The sequence below is a fragment of the Capra hircus genome, chromosome 1 (assembly GCF_001704415.2).
Source record: "Capra hircus breed San Clemente chromosome 1, ASM170441v1, whole genome shotgun sequence".
NCBI lineage: Eukaryota > Metazoa > Chordata > Mammalia > Artiodactyla > Bovidae > Capra > Capra hircus.
In genome coordinates, this window is record NC_030808.1 from 83,139,155 (window position 1) to 83,151,764 (window position 12,610).

The following is a 12,610-nucleotide window of genomic DNA, read 5'->3' on the forward strand; positions in this document are numbered from 1 at the left end:
CCAGAATGACTTGGCCCATTATCACTGCTGCTACTGCTAAGTCACTTCAGTTTTAAATACCACAAAAAACAATATCCTTAGTTTTCAAGTACAAGCTGGCTTACACTATTGAACTTTATAGTCATTTGGATGATGATTCTTAAGCTAAATAATTATAGGATATTGTGTTAACATCATTTCTTAAAATAGTGCTCAGAATTAATTGAAACAAGCAATCTTCAAAACTGGTATTCACTCGTATCAGGAAATGACCTGCATAGTAGTTTATTTTACTCTATGATAGTCTCAAGAATAATGGCAGCTAGTAATAAAAATAACTTAATAACACATGAAGTTTTAAATGTTATTTTTCATGACTTAAATGAAACACAATTTTAATATTGTAAAACATATCTCTCTCCTTAATTATTATATTTAAATAATGCTGAATCATTAAAATGCCAACAATAAAGAAAAAGAATCAGATTTCTTTTATTATTCTAAACTTTAATGACATTTTAAATACCTAGTCCACTGAAGAAGGCTAAAAAAATACTTCATCAGTCAGTAAAAAAAAATTTCACAATTAAAAAAATATGTTCCTGATGAAAATTAAAAAGCAAAATATGTTTATAATATCAAGTTGTAGCTTTTAGGAATTATGCAATGTTAAAAGGAATGAAAATATCAAGGTACAGCAGGGAAAAACGCTGGGTCCATTATGATCACACAAAAAGAGCTCATTTTTTCAGCTCTTTTTTGGTCATTCAATATTCTAAGCACTTAAAAACTGTAACCTTTGACTCAAATAGCTTTCTACCATGAAATTGGTAGATTTAATGAAAGTTGATTTATCTTTTCATTTGATTAGTATTAAAAGGGTAGGCAAAGACTCACAGATGGTTCAAAACTTGCCTAACAATAATACATACATAGATACATTTAGAGGTACTGGCTATAAGAATGGCCCAGGGGAGAAAAGATAATCCCAGAAATCTCAGTATTTTTTGTTTCAAGAGATTTGACATACTAGTCTTAAGACTTCAATACAGATTTAATATATTTCTGATCTAAATGTTCCTTGAAATTTCTGAAGTCACTATCAGGCACTGTCTAATTAAGGAAAATGTGCCATATATGTCCTTTTGTTTTTCCTTAATTTTATCTCAATCATTTAGTTAAAGACATATTCTTTAGTATATTATCATATGTGAAATAGATCGCCAGTCCAGGTTTGATGCATGAGTCAGGGTGCTCAGGGCTGGTGCACTGGGATGACCCTGAGGGATAGGATGGGGAGGGAGGTGGGAGGGGGGTTCAGGATGGAGAACACATGTACACCGATGGCTGATTCATGTGAATGTATGGCAAAAACCACCACAATATTGTAAAGTAATTAGCCTCCAATTAAAAAAAACAAACATGTTCTTTATATGCCCTGTGTTATGCTAGATGCTGGCAATTATCTTCCTAAGCTCTGCTATTGTTTTGTATAGTACAGTCAACTTCTCAGTGAATAGTAGCTCTTAGTGAAAATGCGCTATATTTAAAAATATTCACTGTAATAAACCAATTAAAAAAAAGCTTTGGTTAAAAAACTTAGAAGTAAGTGTAAACACTTGTCATACAGCTGGACATGACCATAACAAGAGTTCTTCTGTGGCAGGGCACGTTCTCACCTGTCTCTTGTAGGAGGACAATGAACTAGAGAATTGAAGTTCATTTTATTTAAATGTGATGTAAGAGGGACAGAAGACTACGTTCCTTTTGTACCATGAAACTGAAGATCCTATTATGTCCCTTTCATCAACTGAGGCAATGTTACTCTGAATACATTACTAATTGGAGATTATATTTCAATGTGAACAGCTTCAGAAAAATAGTGTTATACCCAAACCCTAGTCATTATCCTTACAGTCTATATTTCTTATATTGTATATAAAATTGTCTTAACATCAGGACCCTCTGTTACTTCACTCTCTGTTTACTTATTCAATAAATATTTACTAATAGAGGTTAAGTATAGTGACAGATCAGAAAGAAAAGGCATTAATTCGGAACAGGGCAATCTCAGATTGTTATAACTATGCAGTGGTCCTTGAAAGACAAGTAGATAAGGTAGAAAAGGCATTAAAGCTAAGTGGACAGAATGAACAAAGGCAAGAACACATACCATCTGGATAGCAAATGCAAGCAACAGATACTAGCGGTAAAATGGGTTAGAAAAGCAAGACATTAGAAGCTTGAAAAGGGTTTCTCCCCCACCCTCCCTTCTCTGGAGAGGGGAGAAGGGCTAGAAATTGATTTATAATTGATTACGTATACATGATAAAGCCTCCATAAAAATCCCAAAAAATAGGATGTGGAGAGCTTCTAGGTTGGTAAACACATCCATGTGCTAGGAGGATGGAGCACCACAAATCCATGAGGACAGAAAGTTCTGTGCTTGGGATCCTTCCAGACCTGACTGTGGGTACCTCTCTATCTGGCTGTTCTTCTATGTCCTTTGTAATAACCTGTAAACATAAATGTGTGTTTTTCCTGAGAAAATTACTGAATTCATGGAGGGGACTGTGAAAACCTTGATTTATAGTTGATTGCTCAGAAGTACTGGTGACAACCTGAGACTTGTGACTGGCATCTGAAGCAGTGGCAGTCTTGTGGGACTGAGTCCTTAAAATCTGAAGCTAACTTCAGGTTGTGTCAAATCTGAATTGAACTGGAAGATGCCAGTTGGAGATGGAGAGTTGACTGGTATGGGAATAAACTCACATATCTGGTGTCAGAAGTGTTGTAAATAAGGGAGAAACAGCTTTTTCTATTCACTAGGTTGTTTGGAAACAGAAAAAGTAAGCTTGGGGAAGAAGGTGAATTCTGTTCTAAGTCTGAAGCCTCAGAACATATTAAATAGGCAGCTGGAAATCTGAGTCTAGAGCAGAGGAGAGAGACTTTAATGGAGAATAAGATTTGAAGTCATCAGTACTGACCAGGAATGGAGTATAAACTGGGAAAAGGGCAGGGAAAAGAGGCTCAGGCAATACCCATATTTAAGGGTTGGGTAGAAAAAAATCAAGAGAACATGAATGAGACTCAGAAAATTATTAGTAACGACCTTTGTGGGTACAACACCTCAAAAGTGGTATGGGTCGAGCCAGATTTCCAGCATCAGGGCCATCAAATATTTTGATGGTGAAGGAAGGAGGGTAGAATTCTGAATTAAAAGGCCAAGGGAAGGCCTTTTTGGGGTGGGGTAGAAGCAGAGTAAGAGTACAAATGCAGTGTGAATGAAAGAGAACCAAGTGCAGCCATTTTCTTTATAACAAAAGAACAACATGTTACCTAGTTTCTAACTGCAGAAGCAAAGAAACCAGTTTGGGAGCATTTCTTCTCTTTTGAAATGTACAAGAGAGAGGGATAAGAACTGGAGCAGGAGTCTGAAAAAAGGTTAAGGGGGAAAAAAACCCAATAGACATAGTACAATACCTAATTTACCATGGGACAGTAAAAAGTTATTTCAATACTCCATCCCTTGGGAGCAGTTCAAAACAAGTACACCATATGCTATACATGGAACTTTGAAAGATCTGTGAAATAATCTAAGTGTACATGAAATAGCGTGAAGTTACTGTATATTCATACTGGTACTGTACTCAGTCTTTCCTACACTGATTTTTCTTTTTGTCTGTTTTATGTTATTACCTGTCGGCTGAATGTATTCTGTACATGCATCCAGTAATCTTCAACTGGATCGTAACAGTATATTGCCTTGGTCAGTCCACCAGCAACATATATCAGGTTGTTTAAGGATACAGCAGTTATACACCTCTTGGCAATAGGAATAGCTGCACGAAGTAACCAAGAATTGGTTTCTGGATCATAGGATTGAACCTAATAATATACAGAAATATTTAATTAAAATTTCTCAACAAGAATGTAAATTTACTTAATAAAAAGTTTGCCAATATACAAAAACATGATTAAAATAAAATCCCATTAATTCATAGAATTAAGGGAGGCTGGCTTGAGAATGAAATATCTGAATTATCAAGCAGAACAGAGTGACAAACAAACACAGATTGTTTCTAGGATGAATGGCTAATGGCTACTAGGTCTGCTTTGTTCCCATTAAAATTAACATCTGGATTTTTAAAAATTCTGTTACATAAGATAAGTATGCCTCAATTTGAATACAATTTCTTTACATATTTAGGGAGTCTTTTCTTCAAAAGAATACAAGTGAACCTCAATTTACTACACTTTAAATTATCACAAGTTCTGAATTAATGAACTCTAAATATATAACATTTGACATTACATTAAAATTTCAGAAAAAATTTATTGATTGACAAAATTTAGTAAACTATTGTTAAATGAATCAGGCATTAGATATTTGTCTCCAGAATAAACAGGTTATTTTCAGAGCTGTCAGTATGGCACATGTTCTATTGTCCCAGGAATTTAATGAACTGCAGCAGCTTTGAGCCATCCTATGTTTACATTAGAGAGGTTTTCTTCCCTTATCTTTGTTCTAAAGAATATTTTCAAAGTACATAGAAAATGACCCATCTGAAAGCAGTATAACTGGTTACTGTCTCACCCTTTGCTAGTTTACTTACTAATTGTATTCTGAACAAATAATTTTTTGATTCTGTAAACCATTTCACTTTAGTAACCTGACACTCAATGTTTTCCTCCCAAAGTATAAAGTAGCAGACAATTTTTAAAAGGCCTTTCACACTAGGGGACCAAACTACCTACTTGTTAGGCCATTTGTATTTCTCTTCTTGAGTGTATCAGTGGTTATTTCTGCAAGAAAACATGGCTTACCTTATCAGAACAAGTATTATCATCAGGTCCTCCACCAATCACAAACAATTTGCCTACACAGCTGGTCACGGCAGGAGAACTTACTGCTTCCTTAAGGGGAGCAACTTCAGTCCATCGATTTGAAAAGGAATCATAACATTCTACGCTGCTAAGTCTGTTTTGCCCATCATAGCCTCCAACAACATATACCTACATGTAAAATACATGGAAAAAATCTTAATTATCAAAAGTTTGAATTTTTAACTAGTCGGCTAAAGAATTAAGGGATCTCTTCCCTTTAAAAGTTCCTGGTAACTGTAAATGCAATATATTTAGCTCCGTTTCTGGACCTTTTAAAAAAATTATCATCCTCTCACTACCACCAAGGAGACATTTTAGACATTTCTTTTCATAATAGCCCCATCCAATGAAAATTTTAATACCACAGATATATTGTATATGTGTTTATGTACTATATGTATATCTCTGCTTTATGCACAAAAGGACATGTATAGCTTGAAGTAAGAAGCAATCTTTATCCCATTAGCAGCAATACTACTTGCATTGAGAATTACAGGATTTAGCATAAATGCTCATATTCAAGTATGGTGAAAATATTTGAATATTATAAAGCTAGACTAAAGCTCTAAAATAGAATAAAGCTAGAAACTAAAATACTAGGTAAGGAATACTAGACTGTGAGATCTTTGAAGGCAGGGCCTATTTTGTTCTTTTAGTTCCTATAAAGCCTAGAAAAGTACCTGGCACATAATGAACTCTAGACTGTATATTACAAAGAGCTTTCATTTACATTTTCTTTTCACAAATATGACGAAGTAGGAAAAGTAATCAACAGGCCATTTATTAAATCAGCTACATGCAGAATAATCCATTAAGCATCATGAGATACACAAGAAATCTTTAACCTGCAGAAGCTCTCCAGTTTAACATCTATAATTCTTTTAATGAACAATCATCATCAACTTTTCTCTGCATCTATATCTAACTATTAAGTTCTACAGAGCCTTCTTTCACAGCATCTCTCACATCTGTCCCTTCCTTTGGTTTCCCGCTGCCACTATCCTTCCTCAGGGTCCATATCATTTCATACCTCTCAATCTCCTCCTGGTCTCCATTCTTGTACTCTCTAAACCACAGATTAATCTTCCTAAAATACCTCATCAATTCCTTTTACTAGTCTAACAATGAATGCCAAATGGTCAAAGTCAAACTTTATATTTACACATTGTCACTCAAGTATGTCCACAATCTATCTTTCTGTACTCTTGCAAATTTCCTTAGCAGCCAATATTACTTCAATTTTGCATTTCTCACATTTAAAATGATCTGTTGGTAGGTCTGTTCTCCCAACACCATATAGCCCAGAGAGGTTAGGTAACCTATTCAAGGTCATGCAGCTATGGAAGGGGTACAGAAACTGAGGTATATAGTACTTAAGGGCACAGCTTTGAAGTCAGGAGAGGTAGAGTCCACATTGGCTCTGCCACTGCACATAAGACCTTGCTTGGGCAGTTTACCTATACTCTCTCAAACCGTGTCTTAATTTCCTCAGTCTAAAAATGTATACAATAATAGTACCTATCACATAATTTTTAGGGTTAAACTTTAATACTACACTACTTGCGTAAACTAAAAATATATGCTATGAGCCTCAAGATAAAAGGCTCCTAGATTGAGAAAATCTGAGCTTTTGCCCCTGCTTTATCACTTTCTGTGCAACCTTGAGCAAATGACTCCATATCTCTGGATTCAGTTTCTTCATAAATTGAAAAAGTTACATTAAATATTTTCTAAGATTGCTTCTTGCTCTAAGATACTATATTCCAAACCATCCTAGGTTTCCTTAACAGTAAACATTTATGCTTTAAATAACTTTATAGGTTTGAATTCAGCCTTGAATGTAATTTTTGGGATAACTGTTTTCCATGAATTGAGTACTTGCTGTGGAAGGACAGAAGAAATCCTTTTATTTTTTGAATTAGTGCTTCCAAGTTTTGGGTAACTTCAAGTCAAGTATACTAATATTTATCAAGTAAATTTGTGTTAATCAATCCATAAATGATGTTTGGAACATCATCATTTTCATACACTTTTCTATGTTCAGAATAAAGAATTATAATGTTTTTAGTCCGACTTCATCTCTTTCAACCCCTTAATTATTTTACCTGCCCCTTTTATGTTGTCGTTCTTGATGTATAGCTCCCAAAACTCTATTAACAAACCAGTGGTTTTAGAAAATACTGTTAGTATTTTATTTTCATTATACCTACCTTAAGGTCCTCATTATTTCACTAGTTTTGTCAGTGGCAGCAGCACACCAGATCAGTACCCTTAGGAATTAACAGTAGCTTTCAAACTGTACTTTGAGAAGCTCTACAGTACAAAGTTTTAAAGAAGCTTTTGTGGGGAGATAAGAGGGAAGGAATGAGTGGGAAGGGTTCCTGGCATCATCTCTGTTCCAACTAGAGCAGTTCTGCTTTCTCATTGGTGGCTCTAAAATGCCTCCACGAGAGGGCTTAAGAGGTAGCAATCATTTTAGTAGAGGGTATCAGGGGACGAGGGAGCCTGGTGGGCTGCCGTCTGTGGGGTCGCACAGAGTCGGACATGACTGAAGCGATTTAGCAGCAGCAACAGGGGACAAATAAAAAACATTATGTGTGATATATTCAGTTTCTTGTGATAACCTATAATGGAATATAATCAGCAAACAAAACCCCTAAACCACGAATCACTGTGCTATACACTTGAAATTAACACATACTGTAAATCAACCACACTTCAAAAAAAAATGTGCAAGCCAAGTATGCTGCTTTTACTTAGACTGCTCAGCAATCTGAAGTGGCTTTGGAGGAGCTGATAGAGACGGAGGCAGGAAAAGAATCCAAGTGAGCCCTTGTTACACAGCTGTATTTTTATCTGCTTTGTGTAACAGCTTTTTATATTAATTTAACTTTAAAAAACTGGCTGTAGTTGCCACTAGTCTACTAGTGATTCTCAAAGTTCCTAAGGACTTTGAATGGTCCAGAATCAGATTATATGTTTTTTATATTTATTAGCTGCAGCCAGTAGTAACTTTGCTTTAAAATAAGCTGGTGAGTTTATCTTAACACTTATTTGCTTTGTCCCTACTTGTACAAATAATAAAGATAAAATAATATGACTCTAGATAAATATATCTTGGCCGAATGCTGAAGTCAGTAAAAGGAAAAAGACTGCTTGGATTAGACACTAGCCTGTTTTTGTACTTGATGTACTTCTTTATTTTCCAGTGCTTCTCAGGCATTTAGAAGCCAATGGTGCATTAGAAAAGAAATGTGCTGCATTGCTACGAATTCCAAGTTGGGAGAACAAAATATCCATTCAAAAGTACAGTGTCAAATTGTTTATATCTTCAGTTTATGTACTGAGGTTAGAAATGAAAGGAAATACAAGCTGAGTCCAAAATACCCAGAGGGTGAGTAAAATGAAGGATTCATCTGTGGTATTTATTCTGGAAAGGTACCAGCAATAATAACAAAAAGTGGTTTCTCTTACTTTACCAAGGAGGACAGCCATTTTGTGACGCCATCTGCCTTTATTTAGAGAAGCAACTCTGATCCAAATATTTAACTGTGAGTTATAAATCCAGACATCACGTCCATTGATTCTTCCACCTATAAATGCAAAACATTGCACAAACACTAACAAGTGTATCACCAAGGGATCTATGCCAAAGGCATAAATAATGAAAACTCTGAAATATTCACCCAGTCCAAGAATTTAAGGATTCAGTCCAATAAATAAAGACCCTTAAAACTTCAAATGGCAATAGATCACAGAGCAGATTTAACCTTGTCTATTGTTATTTTGAGAAATAATCATTACATGCCCCAAATAATAAAATATAGAATGTGAATCTTACTATTCTAATTTTAACGTAGAATAGAGAATTTTACAATTTTACTATTCTACATTTTATTCTGTGGTAAACTTGGACAAAAGAATTATTCTAGAAAGATTTTTAAAAATCAGCCATTTTTTAAAAAAGTATACCACTATACAAAATAATGTGTTGTTATATTATTCAATGTATAATAACAGAGTAACCTGTAAAACTGGTAAAATTGTTTAATTAACAAATTTGAAATTATAGACACTATAGTTACACTTTGTATAAATCTGTCACATTATTGTCTGTTGACTTTAGACATAATATATCACGTATTATAATGAAAGTTCAAGTTAAGAATTTTAAGAAAAATCTTATTTCATAAACTTTGGGGAGAATTCCAGAAAACATGGGTGGATGAGAGATGCTTAACTCTGAGCACTCTTCACTTTATATACTTCACTGTGTTCCTTAAACAAGTTTTAAAAACTGTACATATTCTATATGCATTTGAGAGCATTTAAACATAATATGGCCTACTGTACAGTACAGGATATTACAGTCAATATCCTATGATAAATTATAATGGAAAAGAATATGAAAAATAATATATATGTATAATTGAATCACTTTGTTGTTCAGTAGAAATTAGTAACAAGAAATCAATAACATATATTTTAAAAATATGATATGGTTAAAGACATTTTCTGGTGAATCTTTCATAAATCATTCTAAATTATCTTGTACCTGTTTTTAAGAACAATAAGTCAGTTTCAGTTTTATTTGTTGTATAATATGATCTGATTAAAGTGGGCATCTCTACTTTCAGTCTTTTGAGACACTGTCATGGTTTAAAATGGCCAAGCTGTGATTAAATTAAAAGTAGCTACGTAACAATTCTTTATTACCTGAAACAAGAATGTCGTTCCTTAGAGCACAGACTGCATATTCTGATTTGGTAAATTCGGGAAGTTTAGCCAAAGACTTCCACTCTCCTGTTACAGGGTCGTAACACTCAGTGTATGGAAGATTAAATCCTCCAACTCTTTCACAGCCTCCAACGACAACTATCACCTCAGAATAGCCAGTTGACCTAAAATAATTATTATAAGAATGCATAAATAACAACACACACACCATTGTTTAAATTCCTAAAAGCATACTGTTGTCATAAAAAAAGTGGAACATTATTATAAACTTAAGTTTATTTTCTGAGTATGTGCCAACCAATAGAGGCTATCAATTATTTACTTTGAGAACATTTATAAGGGGTTTAATAACATAATCTTTTCACAGAAAACTTCCATGGGTACTTTCTCCATGAGTAGCAGTCCAAAGATTATACCTAATTGAACTGGAACCCTGGTAATATTAAGGATGAGTTTCAAATGGAATCTTAACAGCAATTCAGATAAGCATAACCACACAAGATAAGACAATGCACTTTTTTAAGTGTAGGAAAATGGTGCTTTTTCATCAGATTGTTAGTTCTAAAAAAACAAATTCACAGTACAATTTAAGTATCCTTTAGAGGAATACATGTATTTGTTCAGATATCATTTTGAAAAATAAATTTTTTTTTTACCGCACTACACAGCTTTCAGAATCTTAGTTCCCTGACCAGGGATAGAATCCACGCCCTCAGCAGTCAAAGTGCAGAGTCCTAACCACTGGACTGCCAAGTATTTCCCTAAAAATATATTTTTTTAACTTAAAGTAAGGTAATCCAACTCAAAAGGCTAGGTGGTCTCCAAAGATGTTAACAGAGCTTTATTATAAAGAATGCTACAGGAAAAAGGCAAGATGAAAAATTGTACAAAAAGTCTGATCAATACTATGTAATTAATGTGTCTGGAGAGATCACAGCAAAGTGCTAATGATGGTTTTCTCCCGATTGTGTGGCTTCCTCCTTTATATCAACACAAATTTTCAAAACAGTAATGAGCATGGGCTACTTTTAGAGTGGAAAAGATAACTTTCAAGTACCCTAAGGGAATCCTGAGGTTTATGTTAATTACAGGCTTCTTTTACTTTGTAGTTTAAACTTAAGATAGAGACAGGAAAAACTAAAAGCTTAGCCAAGCTTTTTCTTTTTGTTCATAAGGCTCATGGAAATAAAAAGTCTTGTAATTACATTTCATGGCTGCTACAACGTTAAATCTCACAAACAAAAATTTTAACAATCCCTCTTCTCTTACTTAAATGAAGAAAAAAAGATCAGGTTAAAACACTTATTTGTAGTTTTAGTCAGTGTGATGTTTTACAATTTCACTAGGAAAAAACAGAATTGAGCAGCGTTGGTATATCCCTTTGATAGAGCTGCTATATTCTAGCTATACTTACTTGCAGTTATTTCAACTAACAATCATTCACCTAGTCAGTCCATGCCAGGCATACTTTTTCCATTATAAAATCAGAAATAAATATCACAGAAAAGAATTCTGTCCACAGATGCAATAAAAATTACTTTTAAGAACCCAGAAAATAATATAACCCTAATCTAGTATATAGTAAAATATTATCAAAAGGACTCAAATACTATCAATAATATTTACTATTTTCCAAATAATTCCAAAATGAAAATATTAAAAGTAAATAGTAGATAGCACCAGTTACTTAGTAGTATAACTAATGACCAGAAGATATCCTTTTTTCCATATTAGTATTATTTCCTTAAATCCTACTTAAAGTACTTCTAAGACAAACCCATGTGATAGTCCTCAAAGTCTTACCTATTGATTGAGCAAAACAAAAACTGCTAAATACTGTTACTGGGTTTGAGTCACTCCTAATAGTTTCAATACAAAATTAAGGTAATTCTGATAGAATTTTGTTTTATACTTTCTTTGGGTTTCCCAGGTGGCACTAATGGCAAAGAACCCGCCTACCAATGCAGTAGATGTTTAAGAGACACGGGTTCAATCCCAGGGCTGGAAACATCCCCCAGAGGAGGGCATGTCAATCCACTCTAGTATTCTTGTCTGGAGAATCCCATGGACTGAGCCTGGAGGGCTACAGTCCATAAGGTCGCAAAGAGTCCAACACGACTCAAGAGACTTAGCACGCATGTTATAGCATTTTCCTTGTTTTATACTTTCCCTTTTCTTGAATTTGCTTGGTTTCCAAGACTTCTTAGCCCAATAAACATACATTGTCTGTTTTGCACCTTGGGACAAGAAGAGAAAACAGCACAAAAAGCTAATGGCTAAAACATTTAGTCTTACTAAATAAAGGATTATTTCAGTGCCTGTGTCTATTTATCTGAAAGGATCAGCAAACTAGTAGTTTTGCCTAACTGAAGGTCTCATTTGCAACCAAATGGCTTTTAACTTAATTTGAGACAAGTCTGGTGCTCTCATTAGAGACTATTAACTCAATATAATAGCTATTTTTATTTCTTGAGTTTGGAAAAATACTTATCTCAGGCAGGAAGATGATTGCCTTAAAGGAAATGAGTTGCTGCAGCTGATAATGGTGACGAGAATAAAAAAGCAGCCAAGATGATAGTATAGGATGAATAAAATTCTAGATACCCATGCAATCTATTTTTAGAGACTATGTTACTTTCTTAATCTTTTAAAGTGAAAATTCTCATTTTCTGCTGTAACTAACAAATATTCACAGCTTAAGTATTAAGCGGTATTAAGTCTTGAGTATTGAAATTTGGGTATTAAGTCTCACCACTTGTTCCTAGGAAAGTGAGACAAGAAAATTATTTTTTTCCTACAGTGGTAAATATTTTTTCAAAAGTCATCATACTCTTTTATCATAAACTTGAGAAAAGGTTAAATTAAAAGATCACATTCTTTGATTTATGTGAAAGGAAAAGAAATATTCTAAACCATATGAACAAAATGTATAGTAATTGCCAGGTTCAGTTAAGAACCTCAGAAAGATTTGCTGGCCAAAATAACAGACCTTCTTACTGTCAATGCA

General features: G+C 34.1%; 1 protein-coding gene across 4 annotated transcripts in view; it reads right to left on the bottom strand.

Annotated features, from left to right (window-relative positions):
* The window catches only part of KLHL24 (kelch like family member 24), a 36,618-nt gene that overhangs the window by 6,949 nt on the left and 17,059 nt on the right, over positions 1-12,610 (bottom strand). For all 4 annotated transcript variants that reach the window (XM_018047438.1, XM_018047441.1, XM_018047428.1 and 1 more), the window contains 4 exons: positions 9,583-9,767; positions 8,341-8,459; positions 4,807-4,995; positions 3,679-3,867 (listed from right to left, as the gene is read on the bottom strand). In XM_018047438.1, the coding sequence (XP_017902927.1) occupies positions 3,679-3,867; positions 4,807-4,995; positions 8,341-8,459; positions 9,583-9,767 (682 nt within the window). The remainder of the gene's footprint in view (positions 1-3,678; positions 3,868-4,806; positions 4,996-8,340; positions 8,460-9,582; positions 9,768-12,610) is intronic.